Below are 19,806 nucleotides of genomic sequence, written 5' to 3'. Positions count from 1 at the left end.
GAACTTTACAAGGTCCTCCAAATCAAGTCAACATATATTAAAATACTTCGTGACTTCAGTGCAAAAGTGGGCATAAAGACATTGAAAAATTTTGGAAAGTGTGTTTAAGGACAAAGAAGTTAAAGAGGGCAAAGGCTTGTTGACTACCTCTTTAAGAAGAGATTCAGGAGGTACTACATATGGCAAGTACTAGCCAGTATACATAATAAAGAAAGTGTCTTATCTTAAGAGCCAGGAAATAACTGGTGACCAATGTAGGCATCATTTCCAAATCAGGTATCTGTCAAACAATTGGCTTGCTTAGAGCCAAGCTAAAAATATCAAATTTTGGAGGATAAAGATGAAATGTTAACCATAAACAATTACAGTACCTCCACCTGTTCTTTTCAGAGATTGATGGTGGAAAAATGGAAAAGTATGTAGTGAAAAAGACATTAACGTGGACCATAACCATTTCCTCTAGAAATTTAAATGATACAAAGCGGGCATTACCACAAGAAAACTAAAAAAAGCTCATAAATCACTTCAGTGAATACTTGATCTTCTTACCAGAGACATGGCAGCCAAGGACCACAATGATTTAAAATATAAATTCATTTGCAAAATGTTGTAGAAGGAGATCATAGGAGACAAAGAGCAGTTATTACTTCCTAAAACAGTAGTGATAGAATAGAAATGCTGAAGGTTTGGCATAATACTCACTTTGGCAGTCATTTTTCTCCCTTGTTTAGTGCCACAATTACGTAGTTAATCTGTTTCATTGGACAAAATTATCCCTAGGTTTCATTTGTTATGAAACTTATTATGATCTTTTGAAATAGAGCTAAACAATACAGTGAAAAGAAAACTGGAATTGGAGTTAGAGGGCTAGGGTTTGAAGCCCAATTCTTTGACTTACAACTTTTATGATTTGAGGTAAGTCACTAACATATCTGGGCTTTGTTTTCCTTATGTTAAAAAATAAGCCTGTTAGACCAGAGCAGGGATTTTTAAACTTTTTTTGTGTCATGGACTCCTTTGTTAGTCTTGCCCACCTATGGACTTTGTCTGACAATAATATTTTTAAATGCACAAAATAAAATACGTAGGATTATAAAGGAAACCTATTTTATTGAAATATAGTTGTCAAACTATTTCTAAAAAGAGTTATTAGAGGGGCAGAACCAAGATGGCAGCTGGAAAGCAGGGACTTGCCTAAAGCTCTCCCCCAGGAGTCCAAACACCTATAAAAATGGCTCTGAACAAATTCTAGAACTGCACAAAATAGCAGAAGGAAGCAGGGCTCCAGCCCAGAACAGCCTGGATGGCTGCCAGGTAAGGTCTATCGCACCATGCTGTGAGTGGGGTGGAGCAGAGCCCAGCGTGGACTGCGCCCGGACCAACCAGACTGGGAGCCAGGTGGAACAGGCCTTAGTGCCCTGAATCAGTGAGCTGTGGCAGTTACCAGACTTCTCAACCCACAAACACCAAAGACAACTGAGAAGGTTAGTGGGAAAAAACTGCAGGGACTGAGTGAAAAGAGTTTGAGGTTGGCCACTGCCCCAGGGACAGCGGAGGTGGTGCAGCTCTGAGGCTGCTTCCAGAGCTACAGCTGCGGTTGCTTCTGGACACAGGCCCACCTGGTGGGAGGAATTAAGGGGCAGATTAGAGCAGGAGTGCAGAGCCTGCTTAGATCTGAATCCAGTCTGGGTTGGTGGTTCTTGGGGGAGGAAGAACGCTGGTGTGTAGAAATACCTCTGAAAACAACGGCCCATCCCCTCAAGCTTGGAGCTTTACTCTACAAGCAGTCATACCTTGACAAAAAGCTTAAGGGTCAAGTAGTTGGCTGGGAACATGGTCAGGCAGCCAAAACGGACTTAGATTCAGACTCAGACTTTGGAATCTTTCTTTGGTGACAAAGAAGACCAAAACATACAGCCAGAAGAAGTCAGCAAAGTCAAAGAGCCTACATCAAAAGCCTCCAAGAAAGACATGAACTGGTCTCAGGCCATGGAAGAGCTCGAAAAGGATTTGGAAAAGCAAGTTAGAGAAGTAGGGGAAAAATTGGGAAGACAAATGAGAGTGATGCGAGGAAACCATGAAAAACAAGTCAGTGACTTGCTGAAGGAGCCCCCAAAAAATGCTGAAGAAAACAACACCTTAAAAAACAGACTAACTGATGGCAAAAGAGCTCCAAAAAGCCAAATGAGAAGAATTCCTTGAAAGGCAGAATTAGCCAAATGGAAAAGGAGGTCCAAAACACCACTGAAGAAAATACTACCTTAAAAATTAGATTGGAGCAAGTGGAAGCTAGTGACTTTATGAGAAATCAAGATATTATAAAACATAACCAAAGGAATGAAAAAGTGGAAGGCAATGAATGTTGAACTATCTCATTGGAAAAGCCACTGACCTAGAAAATAGATCCAGAAGAGATAATGTAAAAGTTATTGGACTACCTGAAAGCCATGATCAAAAAAAGAGCCTAGATATTACCTTTCAAGAAATTATTAAGGAGAACTGCCCCGATATTCTAGAGCCAGAGGGTAAAATAGAAATTGAAAGAATCCACTGATCACCTCCTGACAAAGATCCCAAAAAGAAAACTCCTAGGAATGTTGTTGCCAAATTCCAGAGCCCCCCAGGTCAAGGAGAAAATACCACAAGCAGCCAGAAAGAAACAATTTGAGTATTGTGGATAACACATTGAGTATCAGGATAACACAAGATCTAGCAGCTTCTACATGAAGGGATCGAAGGGCTTGGAATATGATATTCCGGAGGTCAGTGGAGCTAGGATTAAAACCAAGAATCACCTACTGAGTATCATGCTCCAAGGTAAAATGTGGATTTTCAGTGAAATAGAGGACTTTCAAGCTTTCTCAGTGAAAAGACCAGAGCTGAATGGAAAATTTGACTTTCAAAAGCAAGAATCAAGAGAAGCATGAAAATGTAAACAGGAAAGAGAAATCATAAGGGACTTACTAAAGTTGAACTGTTTTCTTTACATTCCTACATGGAAAGATGATGTGTGTAATTCATGAGACCTCAGTATTAGAGTAGCTGAAGGGAATAGAAATATATATATATGTACACACACACACACACACAAAACACACACACACACAGAGGGATGATATCTAAAAAAATAAAATCAAATTAAGGGATGAGAGAGGAATATTTTGAGGGAGGGAGAAAGGACGAGATAGAATGGGGGAAATAATTTTGCATAAAAGTGGCAAGAAAAAGCAGTTCTGTTGGAAGGGAAGAGGGGGCAGGTGAGGGGGAATGAGTGAATTTTGCTCTCATCGGAATTGACCTGAGGAGGGAATAACATACACACCCATTTGGGTATCTTACCCCACAGGAAAGAAGGAGGAATGAGATAAAAAAGAGGGGATGATAGGAAGGGAGGGCAGATAGGGGGAGGAGGTAATCAAAAGCACACACTTTTGAAAAACGACAGAGTTAAGGGAGAAAATTGAATAAAGGAGTATAGGATAGGAAGGAGCAAAATATAGTTAGTCTTTCACAACATGAGTATTGTGGAAAGGGTCTTGCATAGTGATACACATGTGGCCTATGTTGAATTGCTTGCTTTCTTAGGGAGGATGGGTGGGGAGGGAAGAGGGGAGAGAATTTGGAACTCAAAGTTTTAAAAGCAGATGTTCAAAAAAAAAAGTTTTTACATGCAACTAGGAAATAAGATATACAGGCAATGAGACATAGAAATCTATCTTGCCCTACAGGAAATTAAGGGAAAAGGGGATGGGGGGGGGAGTGGGGTGACAGAAGGGAGAGCTGACTGGGGAACGGGGCAATCAGAATATATGGGTAGAAAATTTGTGATTCAAACTCTTGTGGAAATGAATGGTGAAAACTAAAAATATTAAATAAATGATAATTGAAAAAATAAAAAAGGGTTATTAGACCGTAGGACTACACACTTGGACTAGATAACCTCCAAGGTACCTTCCAGATTTTGATCTTTGAGTGATCCTGTGGATTTAAATTATTAATCAGTAGCTGAGTGTGCTGGGCAGTATTCTAGACTCTCGGAATACAAAGACACAATGAAATAGTTCATGCCCTTGAGGAGCTCAATATTCTCTAGTCTTATTAATAGGATATTTCCTCAAATAGTGCAGATGTCAGCCCATCCATGCCTGTTCATCCTGTGAGATTTTCCTAATCCTTCCTTAATTTTCCCCAATAAATTCATCATGGGATAGGGATCCATCCAGAGTTCTGGAGGCCTTTCTTGTTTTCTCTTCTCATCACAAAGATACTAGTGGAGTTGTTGGGCTGTCCATCTAGGATCCCTTGTAGAATTTCCTTATTGGCTTTATATCGTGGTCTGCTTATACCCACCATGAACCTCCTTATGCCTCAGCTTTCCAAGTCTTAACCCTAAGAATAATCAAATCAAACTACTACTATTACTGGAAAGAAAGTATCAATTAATAACTCAGCGATGCCAGTCACTATCCATGGAACTTCCCTGTTTGAAATACTCCTCCCTTTATTGTCTTTCATTAGTCTTTTACATTAGAATATAGACAGCTTAAAATCAATAACTGTTTTGCTCATTTATAGTAGTATCACCAACACTCACCAGTATCTGGAATGTAGTTAGCCCTTAATAGATTTTTTTAATTCATTTAATTCATGAAGGAGTTGGACTAGAAGACCTCCAAGATCCCTTCAGGCTCTAGATACATGAGGGTATGATCTTTGTCTCTGATATACTGTATGGATAAAATAATGAAAATATCACTAAAGAAGACAAACATGAGGGGTATAGCTAGACCACGCACATACAGATGAAATCTGTGCTGATGGTGACACAATATTAAAAACATTAAGGAGTCAGTTTCCAACCCCTCTGAAAGAGGGGGAGTATTCTAAATGACTTGAAAAAAAGTGATATTACTGTAAAAATGATAAATCCAGAAGACAACAGTAACTACTTACCTATTTTGTTTTCTCGTCCCTACTATCTACACACTTCTCAGTGGGTACCTTTGATAAAAAAGTAATGGGCTTTCATTAGCGATTTTCTGCAGTAGACGCATTTGACTGAAAGATATGGAGAATACAAGATTATTGTGTCATTGTATGGTTATGTGCTTTTAAGTATTTAATTTAGAGCAACGCATAGCATGACAGGCTCTTCTCTCTCCCATAAAGTGTCCTTCTTGATTATCAGTACAAGATAATGGCCCTGTCTTGGGGAATGTCCCAGGCAGAATTCAAATAATGAAGGGATTCCCTATAAATGGTGAGTTCATGTTTTCAGAGGACATACTGCTTTTTACATCAAATTACTACAGAGTTTTCTCAATGAGGTCCCTGGTCATTCAAAAGAAACTGGCCTACCAGTCCACCTAGGAAAAATAGAAAAAATGGGACAATGATGATTGCTTAGACTTTTATATAGCTGGCAGCCTGTTAAGGTATAAATTACATAGGCCTTGGACAGATACTTCAAATAGACTATCTGTACCCAGAACTGAATAAGAAGAAAGTGTCATGGATTGCATTGGAGGAAATTGTACAGCTCTTTGAACCATCTTAGATTAATGTAACACAAAAACTTCTTTTTAAAACACCAGTATTTTTCTAGTGTAGGCATGTGGCTTTGATTTATGAAATATGGCAATACCTATAGAATCAAAATCTTAAGTGACTTAAAGAGTATTGTAAAAGATATATGGTGGGCATAAGTAGAGTCTAGCATTTTATCATCAACGATTTGTATGAGGTGGCATAAAAGATGTGTTCAGGACATGTATGATCAGAAAAGAAAGGTCAGTCATATAAGTAAAATGAAAGTTAATGGATGGACAGCTTCTCTGTTCTGTGTAATATTATAGGAGGATATGGATTAGAATAGCACAGGATGAGAAAATGTGGAAAAGTTGTGATTTGAATTGTTGGTAAGAAAGCCAGAGTTGATGAAATCAAAGCTCCACTAAAGGCTGAGTACAAAATGCAGTAACCAACAAATTAAAGTTTGGCAGATTTGAATTTTCACCAGTGCATTCTTCCTCTGAATGACAGGTAAAATTATAGTATCACAGCTCAAATTGATCTTCCACATGGATAGATTTTAGATCCCCTTTTGTAGCATAAATGTACCATTTAGAGACTCGCTCAGGAATTCTGAGTATACTAATACAGTTAATGTAGGTAAATTACTTGATCACTGTGCCTCAATTTAGTATACATACACGTAAATGAAAAAATGAATTAAAAAAATCTATTAAGAGCTAACTATATTCCAGATACTGGTGAGTGTTGATATTAATTGATACTTTCTTTCCAGTAATAGTAGTAGTTTTGATTTGATTATTCTTAGAGTTAAGCGTTGGAAAGCTGAGGGGTAATGAGGCAAGAAGTGTACATGCAGGCTACAAAGATAACTGGTAGGTGGGGAATCTGGGTCTGGGCTGGATATGGAGATTAGAATACTAAGGTACTAGAGTGGGAGCGGGAGTTGTGAGTCAGAGTTGGAGAATGGAGCCCAGGAGTAATAGAAATTTGCAATGAAGTATGAAGATAGCAAGGCCTGAATGAATATGGAGAATTTTCGCTGATTAGAAGCCCGTTGTTCCAGGCTGCTATGCATTTACATTTCTAATTTTTTTATACTTTAGGTACTGCTTTCATCTTTGGGGGAATTGACTAAACTTCCAGGATCAATATTGTTTGTGTGCCTATTATCATTAGAAGGATGGCTAACATTTCCCGAATCTGTGACGTTGGGAAGATACACATCTACCTAAATTGTTGTACTTCCATAATCTTGAACACCGAAATTCCTCTCTAATTATACTCTTATGTTCTTCCATCTTTCCCTTTGCTTTATTCTTCCCAAGTCAGTTTTCATTCTCACCACCTTCAATTCCTATATCTGCCTCAGTTCTTGCAGTAAAGTTTTCTTGTCCTATTCCTTCTTTTGCTTCCTTTCCAGTGTTGACCCTCTGCTAAGCTACTTAACTGTACACTATCTTCCTCACTTGAATCTCTTGCCCCTGTGTCCTTTTGCCCTTCACTTAATGACATTCCTCTAAAATGGGTTATTTCTACCATCTATCCTCTTAATAGTGAACTGAAGTATACTGCCCAGAGGAAGTCACAACACTTATTCTATCTCTTGTTTACTCATGTGGCAAACTTCCTGGTTCAGACTTTTATCATCTGTAGCCTGAATTATTTCAGTAGATTCTTACATGGTCTTTCTGTCTCATTTCTCCTCATTCTAGCCAATCCTCTGCACAACTGCCAAAGTTATATTACTAACACATAAGTCTGACTATGTCACTCCTCTGCTCAAGAAACTCCAGTAGTTTCCTGTTGCTACTAGGATCAAGTACAAACTCCTCTGTCTGGAATTTAAAGTCCTTAACAATTACTCCAGTAAAAAATTTTAAAAATTAATATTTTTTTTACCTCTCTCCTACCCTCACTTCCTAGTGTGTCTTGAAGCATTTATTAAGCACTTGATTTGTGCCAGGCACTTTGCTTGGCTCTTGGGATACAAAGAAAAGACAAAAAAACAAAATATTGCTGTCCCTTCTCTCAAAGGAGCTCACAGTCTAATGGAGGAGACAACATACAAACAGCTATGTATGAACAGGATGTATTGTATATGCAGTAAATTGGAATGGGCACATCAGGAAAGACTTCGTGTAGAAGGTAGGATTTTAGCCGAGACTCGAAGCAAGTGAGGCCAAGAGATAAGAGATGAAGAGAGAGAGAGCATTCTGTGTGTGACATAGCCAGTGGAAATGCCTAGAGTCAGGAAATGTTCAAGGAGGCCAGTGTCACTGGATTACAGCGTATGTGGGGGAGAAGTATAAGAAGCCTGGAAAGGTTGAAGAGGGCCAGGCTATGGAGGACTTTTGATTTTATATTTGATCATGTAAATAGGACTGGATTTTATTGAATGAGAAGTGAGGGGGGAGGCTGTGTGTGTGAGAGACAGACAGACAGACACTGTCAAATCTGCACTTTAGGAATTTCAGTTTGAAAGCTGGGTAGAGAATTGACCAGAGGGTGAGAGACTTGAGGCAGGGATACCAGCCAGAAGGCTGTTAAAATAGTCCAGTCATGAAGTAATGACCTGCACCAGGATAATGGCAGTGTTAGAGGAGATAAAGGGTTGTATGTAAGATGTTACAAAGGTAGAAATGACAGGCCTGGACAAAGTATTGGATGTGGCAGGAGGTGGGAGGTGAGTGAGTGGAGGATAATATCTAGATTGTAAGCCTAGATGACTGGAACCATGATGGGGGTCCTGAACAGCAATAGGAAAGCTAAAAGGAAGGGAGGCCTTGAGGATAAAGATGATGAATTCCTTTTTTGGACGTATTTAAGATGTCTATGGAACATTCAGCTTAGGATGTTTAATAGGAAGTTGGGCATGCGGGGTAAGATAGGTAGAAAAAGATTAGGGCTGAATAGATTTGGGAGTCAGCAAAGATATCATAATTGCATCCTTGGGAGCTATTGAGATCATCATATGAAGTAGCCTGCAGGAAAAAGAAAAGGGTTCAGGACTGAACCTTGCAGGGGCACCTATGGTTAGGGGGTATGATGCAGATGAAGATCTAGCAGAGGAAGCTGAAAAAGAGCAGTTATACTAATAGGAAAAGAACCAAGACAGTAGTGTTGCAAAAACCTATAGAGAAAAAATGTATCCAAGAGAAGAGGGCCATCAACAGTATCCAAAAGACCATAAGAAGGGTAAGTATTCAAAAAAGGACATTAGATTTGATGTCTGAGAGCTCATTGGTAACATTGGAGAGCCTCCTTTCAGTTGAATGTTTAGGTCAAGCCAGATTGCAGAGAATGAGAGGAAACAAAGTGAAGATGCCCAGTAAACAACTTTTTCATGGAGTTTAGCCACAAAAGAGGCTAAAAAGATATGTGAGATATAGATCTGGTGGAAGTTTTTTGAGGTTGAGGGAGAGGAGTATGTTTGTGAGCAGTTTGGGAAGCACTTAGTAGACTGGGAGAGACTGAATATTAATGAGAGAGTTAGGGATGATAGAGGAGGTAGTTGCTAGAGAAGGCATCTGTGAGATGAAGAAGAGAGTGGCTTCATTTGTTTCAGTGAGATATGAGGGCAAAGCTTTCCTTTGAGAGCATGGGGAAAAGGAGAGTCTTGGGAGCACATTCTAGAAGGAATATAAAGCTTTATTTAGAAAAGCCACTGTACTGAGTGGGATACTGATTTGATTAGGGAAGTGTATAAGAACTGTTTCCACAGGGGAGAAAACCATAGTAAAATCTGTATAACAGACGTGCTTAATTAACCAAAGCATTCCTGTATTGGTCGCATTCCAAAATGTGTGTCTTAGCAAAGGTACCATTTTTCATCGTTTACCCTCTGGAATCATACTTGATTATTGCATTGATCATAGTTTTTAAGTTTTCTGAAGTTCATTTTTATAGTTTTGTTGTTACTATAAATTATCCTCCTGATTCTGCCTCAGTCTGCATCTACTCATACAAGACTTCCCAGGTTTCTCTGAAACCATGCCTTTCATCATTTTTTTGTGGCACAATAGTATTCTATTACATTTGTATATGATAATTTGTTTAGCCATCCTCTATTCAATGGGCCTTCCCCGTTTCCATTTCTTTGCCACCACAAATCTGCGGTACTCTTCCAAATTTATCTCACTTGAATCCCCTTCACTCACACTGTAGTTCAGTCAAACTGACCTTGTTGAAATCCTTTACACTTGAAATTTTATTTCCCACCTTTTTGCTTTTAACAGGTTGTCTTCCCAGGCCTGGAATGCACTCTAGTCCTCACTTCCTTGTCTATCCTAGTGTTTTTCTAAGCTCAGCTCAAGAACCATTTCTCACCTGGGGATTTTGCAGATACCACAAACTGCTAATGCTCTTCCCTTATTGCAGTTGCATTTACTTTTTTACATATGTGTGTGTATGTGTTGTTTACCTGGATGTCCTTTTTGCCTTTGTATTCACCTTATTTAATACTAGATCTTTAATGAATACTTGTTCATTGATTTGCATATGATTGGATTTTAATAAAGAGAAGTAGCTTACATATAGCAGAAGTTTATGTAGTCAGGTTAATGTAAAAAAGACTTGAGTTTCTGAAAAACTATGCCATTCCATTTTTTTTTTGTCCTGCAGTTGAGTGGTTTGGTCAGAAGGTGTCATCAGACTACCACATTTACCTAGTTCTGTGACATCACTAAGAGTGGATTTTAAAATTTTCTTTCATGAGAATCGTGAAGCAATCTATCAGTCTAACACAGTTTCCGGAAAGCCTTCTTAAAGACTGGCCAGAAATTCTAAATGACTTATGGAACTTTTCCAGTCCTACTGATACTTTAGCCCTAATAAGTATCTTAGATGGAGTAAGGTTTAATGTCTCTTCTATTCCTGTTTTGCTTAAGGCATACCCATATACCCCTAATATATTACAATTATATGAAATTGCATATATTTACTAAAAATAACTTGGGCAAAAATTTCCTTTACAAAAAGGTTTTATTATGATTTATAAAATAATTTCTACCCTGTTTGTAATTTCACATGCAAATTTTGATTCACAGGTACCCCAAATTTTACCTCTTAGAATGATTTGTACTAATATATAAACATTTATATATTTTGTATATGAATAGAATTTCAAATTTCTTTTGTGTGTATTCATATATTATGCATATATTTATGTGGGTGTGCACATGTGCGCCTAACTTCCTATTGAAAAGTTTATATTCTCTTTCTTTTTGTTGAACTATACCCTTCTAGATATGACTCTTTCATATTACCTCTCTGATTTTCAACTTCTATTGAGAATAGACTCGCAGTCATGCAACTAATGAGTATAGGAGCTAGGACCTTCATTAGTGTAGGTATTTTCCTGGAGGGGACATAATAGAAGTCTTATTGGAGGGGGATTAGATTTGTTCAGCTTGGCTCCAGTAGACAGAAGTGGGAGCAATGGGTGGATGTTGTTAAGAGGTAGGTTTAGATTTAATATAAAGCAATACTTCTAATCAATAGGGCTTTTTAGAAGTGGTATGAATTGCCTCATGGAGTAGTATATACTCTTCCTGGAGATATTTAAAACAGAGGCTAGATGACCATTTATCAGTAATGTTATAGAGGAGATTCTTTATCAGCTCTGGGTTGACCTGGATGGCTTGCGAGGCAGGATCCTATGGGCTTAGGAATCTTTTTTTCTGTCTTTGGTTATAGTGTTGTTATACTAGTAGATTTGAGATAGAGATGTCCCTCCTGTTTCTCCCTCTTTCCCTACTGGCCAGGCAAGATCTCAGTGGTATGGAAATTTATTTTGTAAATTGAGCCTACAATCACCCTCAATTTACATAACTAATGGTATCCTAGCTCCCTGATTTGGGAAACAGCTAGCTTGCCCATTACCTTTTAACTTCTGGAAGCCAATCTGTTTTCTTCTCTCTCCTTTGGCAGCATAGTATTCTGTGTCCTAGATCAGGGCTGTCCAAAGCGGCCTGCCAACAGGCATAGAAATTTACATAATTGCTTTAGTGAGGGAAGCTGAGCTACCAAGCTGCCTCAGAGCTCTCACTGAAATGGCAAATCAAAATATATTGTCTGTTGTTTTAATAAAAACTTAAGGTTGGACAGCCCTGTCCTAGGTAAAAGAAGATAGTTTTATTTCTTCTTAGAAAGAAAATCTATCAGGTAGTATTAATAATTTATTATTTTTCTTAGGAATGAAATCTATTATGGGCTGTTGTATTTTCAAAAGAATTCTTTCTATTTGCCTAGCAGTCTATTTCCTTTTCTTATTTTTCTCTATACTCTTAAGCAGAGGTTCTTAATATGGGGTCCAGAGACCATCCTGGTAAGTTGCATAGTAGGTGCTGATCTGCATTGGTTGAGGGAATTTCCTCCTAGAGAGGAATTTCTTCCACCAAGACCTGTCAGAAACCAAAATGGCTGTCATTCTAATCTTTAAGGCCTGCCACAGTCCCTTCATCCTGTGTTTTTCAGTCTTCATTTATCCCAGGTCCCTTCACATGCTCCATGTTTTAGGTGGACACTACTATTTGACCTGCCTTCTTTCGTACAGGCCATTTTACCTGGATCTGAAATCAGTCTCTGCAGATAGGTGGCACAGTGGATGAAGTCAGGAAGATCTGAGTTCAGATCTAGCCTCAGACATCTACTAGCTCTGTATGTGACCGTGGGCAAGTTGCTTAACCTCTGCCTCAGTTTCCTTATCAGTAAAACGGGGATCATAATAGCACCTACTTAGCAGGGTTGTAGTGAGACTCAAATGAGATGATATTTGTAAAGCACTTAGCACAGTGCCTGATAAACTAGTAATCACTGTGTAAATGTTGTTGTTGTCGTTACATCTCAGTTTAATGAAATATCCTTCTCTTACTTCATGTGCCAGATCAGTTGTTGCCCACTACATGAAACTGTCCTTTGTCAAACCTCTCCTAGTCCTTAGATAGTTATCCTTCCTGTGCATTCACCATGTTCTGACTTTAATTATAGTTATTTGTGAACATGTTATGTCATTTTTCCTGCACATTACCAGTACTCAATAAGTACTTAACGTTGAGTTAAATTAAATTATACAAACTAGTGTTTGTGTAATTAAGATTTTTTAAAAAGCTATTCTTTCTATGAAGATGTATCATCTTTGGTAGTTTACATGCTCTCAAGATGTCCTAGATGTTTTTTTCCTAGGTCCTTTTAACATCTAGCTACCCTGTTTTATCATCAAGTAGGCTTTAGCCAAGGCGACTATGGCTTGTTCCTTAGTCCTTCCAACACTATGGTCATCTTCCTGTGGACACACTACACCTATCATATTAAGTTGTGGCACCCAGAACTGGGTAAGGTAGAGAGTGTGACAGATCTGTCACCACATTGAGATAGTACAGTTCTCTTAATGTAACCTAGGATTACATTAACTTTTGGCTCAAGTCACACTGATTTATATTGGCTTTGTGGTCCTCTAAAAACCCTGGATCTTTTTCATTTGAATTACTGTCTAATCATACTTTGCACATCTTCTCCTTGTCTAGTTGATGAACCTAAATATACAGCTTGACATTTCCCTTTTATTTCTCTCCCTCTACTTCCCTCTCTTAATCTTTTTATCCTTTCTTCATTAAGCTGTATCACTTTACATTTTTGCTGGTCTTCTCTTCTTAGATACAGTCCAGTGTCCTGTCTTTCCTTATAATTTTTTTTCTTCTGACTTTTAAGCACCAAAAAAGAGAACATTTCTGTACACATAACAGATTCAAAAGAAAGAATTCTTTATGAAGCTGCATCTCTATTTCATACTGCTTGCTTTGAAAAAACATGTAATGCTACATTTTACTTTTAAACCTGTCTTGCTTTTTTTCCTTCTCGACTTGATTCTATGAATTAAAAAAAGTTTGTGTAATTCCTCCCTCCTCTTTGCATTCCTGTTGTTCCCAATTAAAAACAGAAAGGAAAAGAAGGACTCAAACATCACCTCTTTGTCAGGAGGTGGGGAATCTGCTCTATTGTAGGTCTTTGGTACTATGATTGATGACAGTTTTTTAAGTGTCAAGTTTTCTTTCCAATGTAGTTGCCCTTCTAGAACATATTCTGGTCATTCTGCCCATTTAATTCACACTACCAAGGATTCTCTGAAGATTTCTTTTTCTTTTCTTATAGGGCAATATTATTCCGCTACATTTCACATGTTAAACTTTTTTCAGCCATTCCCCAGTTGGTTAAAAGCAATTGAAAGTACCTTTATGTTCTAGTTCTTTGCTTCTTTTGATTTCTCTCTCCCTTTTTTACCCACCCTATTAGCAGCTCTCATCACTGTTTCCATGTCAAGTTTGATATGTTTCTACACCAAGGGTGTGTGTGTGTGTGTGGCTGTGTGTGTGGGTGTGGTGTGTATGCACACATACAGCCCTCCTTTGTTTCAGATAAGAATGAGGTTTATCTGCTGTCCTCTCCCCCACCTCCTTCTTTTATGGTTGTAGACTCTTCTGTCTTGTGAGAAATAGCAAATTCTGCCTCTTTTTTACTCTTCTACATGGGTATATTCCTTTTGCCTTCCATTCTCTTTCCTGTGTTCAAACCTCAGTTATTTAGCTCCTTCAATTCCCCATTGATGACATTAAAGTTCAAAAAGGACACTTGCTTTTTGTCTCCCTCTTAGAATGTTGGCAGTACATCATTGTGCAGTTCTTCTGGTAGCTTTGATAAATTTACCTTTCTGAGTTTCTCTTGGCTGTTGCATTTTAAAGTTCCTTCTCAGCTCTAGTCTTTTCATCAGAAATGCTTGAAAGTCTTCTTCCATTAAAATTTTCTCTTTTGCCTGTAGGATTATACTCAGCTTTGCAAGCTGTTATTTTTTTAGCTGTAAACCTATTTTAGCCTCTTGGAATATTGTATTCCAAGAGCTCTCATTCATAATAGAAACTTCCAGTCTTATGTAATCCTTATTGTGGTTCCTTGGTTCTTGAACTGCTTCTTTCTGGATGCTTTACATAGTATTTTTTCTTAAATTTGGGCCATGCCATTCCTGGGGCTTTCCCTTTTGGTGTTTTTTTTTTCCCAAGAAGTGTTTTGTTTTGTTTTGTTTTGTTGTTAATATAATCCCTTGCATGACAATCAAAATTTATTGAATTTGCTGATGCTAAATTATAGAAAATTACATCACTTTAATTAATTTACATGTGGGCACCTCAAAGTAGTTGTAACATCAGGTTGGCCACTTTAAACACCGTGGTTCCCTGTTGGATATAGGCATAATCTTTACACCCAAACATTAATTATATAAAGCAATAAAGCATTGTTAAATAAATCAGCAAAAATTATTTACTGCAGCTTAGACACTTTAACCAGTGCACATGATTAAAATTATTTCCTACATTCACATCAACAGTACTTTTCCACCATTTAACATCTCAGCCAAAATGCTACATGTGTGAAATTGCTAGTAGCAGGCAAAAGTACTAAACTTGCATATTTAATATTGCATATGCACTTATGTATGAGCAAGCAGGGGATTCAGTGAGAATCTACAGCTGCAGAAAGAAGCCTGTAAATTATTTAAGAAAATTATTAAATCATTAAAAATTATCTGAAAATACACTTCTAGACCTCCACTGTACATACAACTATAAATAGTGTTTCCTATGAAAGCATAAAGGAAACATAATTTTTTAAAAAGTTGAAAAGTCTAGACTTTTTCCCAGCATATACTACAGGCAACATCTTTTATCTATGATATTGTGCCAAGAGGGCTATTTTATGTTACAGATAAGATTGCTGTCTCCATAGATTTTTTTAAAAATCCTTTAAAAAAAGATAGCTATGGTAAAATGCTTTGATATAATATAGATGACTTTATTTTTTTTTAAAATTACTGTAAGCTTCAGATATCAAAGAAGCAGTTATCTGTAGTAGTCCTTGGAGTAGTAGAAACTCTGAACTTTTATTTTGCTACAGTAGCCATGCTTTTAGGTTTTACATTATTGTATTCTCCAATAGAAAGTGTGAGACATGTTAAAGTTTACAGTGTACCATTTTCATACATGTGCAGTATCAGTGGGTGAACAGTATCTCTTAGCAATAATATTGGGTGTAACCTGGTTTTTACTTGTGACACAGCAAAGTGATTATTAGAATATGCAAATTGATGCAGTGACTTTCATCCACTTCTTAAAAGGTACCACCCTGGGAATATCCATTTGAGATGTTGGTAGTCTTAATAAAGTTGGAATGCTGCTTGCACTCTTTAATTGGACACCTTTAATTGGAACCAGGTCTTTAGACCTGTTTCATAGCTGCAATATTAAAACAGTTGACATGATAACTTTTTATAGACCTTCATAGACCCTGGAATTTTCTCAGTAATGTATATTGAGCATTGCTTGACAATGTGTTTGTATACTTGAAGTCTTGACACTACGGGAATATCAAATGTTCCTCTTAATGTAAATAGAATTTGATCAGTTACCTATTGGACCACAAAATCTTTTTAAATTTCAAAGCATCATTTAACAAATATCGATTAATAAAATGTTTGCAGTGTGCATTGAACACCATTTAAAATGTCAAACCTTGTCAGGTAGCCCCTACCTAGATATTTTGTATGGGAGTGATTCAGTCTTCACGCCCCCTTTTAGGCTATTGTATACAGTGTTTTAGGCTACCTACTTTCTTTCCTAGAATTGCCTTCATAGATAAATCAAAATGTTAACAGTGACAGATGATGGAAAGCAGTTTGATCCTGTGTAATAGACTAGGGATTTTAAATCTTTCCTTTTGGTGAAAATCAGGCCCTTTTGGAGTATATTTTTCCAATTCCCCTCCTTACTTAGGGCTTTATGGAACCTGTGAATTTCTGGTTTGTAGGGTTTGCATATTCAGTACTGCTAAACCTGCCTGTTGAAAGATAATATAACTGCTAATTTCTTAATGTTAAAATATGCATTATTTTTAACAGTGGGTACTGAAATAAACAATTGGCATTTATTTTATTGATTATGTTTTCTGCTAAGAGCAATAGAATAGCCTTGAAAAAATTTTAAGTTGCTTTTAATAGGGAAATTGAATAGGAATTATTTTACATTTGAAATTTTCACTAAAAATAAACCATAAAATATAAAATTATCACTTATCAAGTGGGGCATTTGATCTCTTCAAGTAAGAAAAACAAATTATATTTGTTCTCAAGTAGAAATATTATCACTTCGAGTTTCCTCACTGTTAGTGCAGTGAAGTGCCTGAATGACCTACAAAGTGGTATAATTATTGTGGAAAGGCCATTAAGATTAGCTTATCTGATTTTAAATGAGGCATTGTAATTTTCTGTCATTCTAGACAGATAATGCTTTTTGTATTTGTCTCCCAAAAGGAAATGTACATTTAAAATCATCAGAAATTTATCTCTGACCAGAATTCCCTTCACATGTTTGGTCAGAGACTGGCAGTGACTAAGAAGAACAGCAGCTGGTTCTGTTTCATCACCTCTAAAGTAATTTGGGGAATAGATTATTAAGGTGGAAGACAAATTTGTTTCTAATGTCTCTCATTCCCAAAATGAATTTTTTAAAGAGAGTAAAATTTTCTCATTTAGCTTTCAGATGTGCCTTACTATCTTTGATACTTTTAAAGATGCCAAAAAATTAATTCATTTCTATATTAAGTTAAAGCTTGCAGTTTTCTGTATTGGCTCTTTGGTTTGAAGAGTGCTCCAATAGTAGGATATGTATATTCTATTACTCTAGAAACCAAATTAGCTAAAATTAATTTTCTTGTTCATTATCAGAGTCTTAAGTTCACCTTTGATCAGGAATTTTAATTATTTTCTAACTTTTGAAATCTTTTGTTTAGGTGAGACATGGAATCCATTAAAATTGCACTACCAGTTGAGAAATGTTCGAGAAAGATTAGCTAAAAACCTGGTGGAAAAAGGTGTACTGACAACAGAGAAACAAAACTTCCTCCTTTTTGACATGACAACACATCCACTCACCAACAACAATATTAAGCAACGCCTCATCAAGAAAGTACAAGAAGCTGTTCTTGACAAATGGGTGAATGACCCTCATCGAATGGACAAGCGCTTGCTAGCTCTTATTTACCTCGCCCATGCTTCTGATGTCCTTGAGAACGCTTTTGCCCCTCTTCTGGATGAGCAGTATGATTTAGCCACAAAGAGAGTGCGACAGCTTCTGGATTTAGACCCGGAAGTTGAATGTATGAAGGCCAACACAAATGAGGTCCTGTGGGCTGTAGTTGCAGCCTTTACAAAATAACTGTTGTTAGACTCTTCTTTCATGTTGTTTCTCTTCTATTGACTTCTTGTTTTCTGTAATTCGTACTTTCTCACAATATGAGTTGGATCTTGTTTTATGGAAACAATAGATGGCTTTTCCTGTATGTTGTGTGTATGCAAGATTCTGCTGGTACGAGACACCTTCCTATTTCTGTTATTAAAAAAAAAATACTGCCATATTGGCATTCCATTTACTGTTGAACTCAAGTTGCTTGCAGTTGCTAGTGTAAATTTTTGTTTGTTTCCGCTATGCTTTGATTTTCAAAGTACCTCCACTCCCACATGCACATCTTTTGGATTACCTCATCTTGAGTTGTTCCATATGTGTATGTGTGTCTAGCGTTCTGCACTACAATTCAGACAGAAGTTCACAAAAAAGGCCTTTAACTCACCAAAGGTAATTATCTGTATCTATTAGGACATTTTATACATAGACCTCAGTTGAGATGTGTACTTAGCAAAGTTATTTTTAAATTAAAACAGCACATTAAATACTTATGTAAAATGCCCCCTTGAAGTTTTGCTTCCAATGTAAATCTTATTGTATACATATACTATGGTTTAATAGTTAAAAATCAAAATGAAAGTTTGTGTCTAAAGGTCCAGTTGTTTCACATAGCAGGTTTGGGATGAAATATGCACTCCAGTATATTCTGTATATAGTTTGAATTGTATATTAACAGCCCCCTTCTGATCCTATTCCTCTCATTGAAGTATTTTTCAAGATTTAATTAGTTATACACCTGTATGTTTCCTTGCTTCAACCATTGCCACTTGGTCAAAACCTTGACCTCTTTTACTAAGAGGAAGAAAGAATGTGTGTGTATGGATACATGTATGTTTATAACTGATTCCAGTATCTACTGAGCTGTGCCATTCATGGTACTCTGCCTATGCATCTATATTTTGGACATTTATCATCCCGTTCGTATAATTTCTATATGGAAATAGGCTTGTGACCAGTACTGATCTTGAGTACAGTTTTTTTTTTAAAAGAAACTTTTGTCTGCAAGTTAATGTTTGTCTCTTAAATGTCATTTATCTACTTAACACTTTTTTTGGGGGGACAGGGTGGGGGAGGTGGGAAGCAAATGTCAATCCTAGCAGGTGTTGCATGTAAATTGTTAGCGAGTAATGACTACAGCTCAGATGATTAAGATTTGTGTAACAGGAAGCTCTGCTATGTTTTCATTTTTTATATATTATAATTATGATGATTTGCTCATTATTGTAAAATTACAAACTTTGGCTTTATAAAGTTTAGTTATTATTACTTTACCACTGCTTATCATACTACCATTGGTTTCATAATGTAAATACTAAACATTGAAAAATAAAACATCAAATTTTTTATCACCATAGTACCTACTAATATTGGGGCTTTCAGGTGTTTAGAATTATTTTGTTTAACATTGAGGGCAAAAATACTAGATGGTGTATAATTCTAGAGTTGAAATTTAAGGGATCCCTAATCTGTATACTAGCTTTTTACCTGAAGTAATAAATAAACTATGATCTTGAAAGTGCCTGAACCAGAGCAAGCATGTCATTTGTAATTTTGTTTTCCACTTAAGTTTCATTCATAGGAAATCAGTAGACCTTACTGTTATATTGTATAATTGTAATTATTTTTATATGCAGCTGTTAGGTATTTTCTACTTTTCCTTAAAGATCACTTTACTTAAAGTGATAAAAAGTATGTGATGCTAATTTGATGTATTTTTTTCCCCTCATAAAATGAGTAAAGCATTACCAGTATTTTGTTATGTGTTGAGGCAGCTAGTTATCTCAGTAGAGTGCTTAAAAAGAGGAGTCAGGAAGACCTGAATTCAAATCCATCCTCAGAATTAGCTGTGTGATTGGGTAAGTGGGGATAATAATAATAGCACCTGCCTCTGATGGTGGTTATGAGGATCAAAGGAAGTATTTGTAAAGCACTTTGCAGTCCTGAAAGTGTTACATAAGTGCTGAAATTGTATTATTATTATGAGAGT

At 36.8% G+C, this 19,806-nt stretch overlaps 1 protein-coding gene across 1 annotated transcript in view; it reads left to right on the top strand.

Moving 5' to 3' along the window:
* Window positions 1-19,349, top strand: part of GOLPH3 (golgi phosphoprotein 3) — a 62,534-nt gene extending 43,185 nt beyond the window's left edge. Inside the window, exon 4 of the mRNA XM_036769276.1 lies at window positions 17,368-19,349. Within this exon, the coding sequence (XP_036625171.1) occupies window positions 17,368-17,792 (425 nt within the window). The 3' untranslated portion in view covers window positions 17,793-19,349. The remainder of the gene's footprint in view (window positions 1-17,367) is intronic.
* The last annotated feature ends 457 nt before the right edge of the window (window positions 19,350-19,806 follow it).

Source organism: Trichosurus vulpecula, chromosome 1 (genome assembly GCF_011100635.1).
Source record: "Trichosurus vulpecula isolate mTriVul1 chromosome 1, mTriVul1.pri, whole genome shotgun sequence".
In the NCBI taxonomy this organism is placed as follows: Eukaryota; Metazoa; Chordata; class Mammalia; order Diprotodontia; family Phalangeridae; genus Trichosurus; species Trichosurus vulpecula.
Note: the sequence above shows the minus strand (reverse complement) of the source record. Positions and strands in the feature narration are given on the sequence as shown.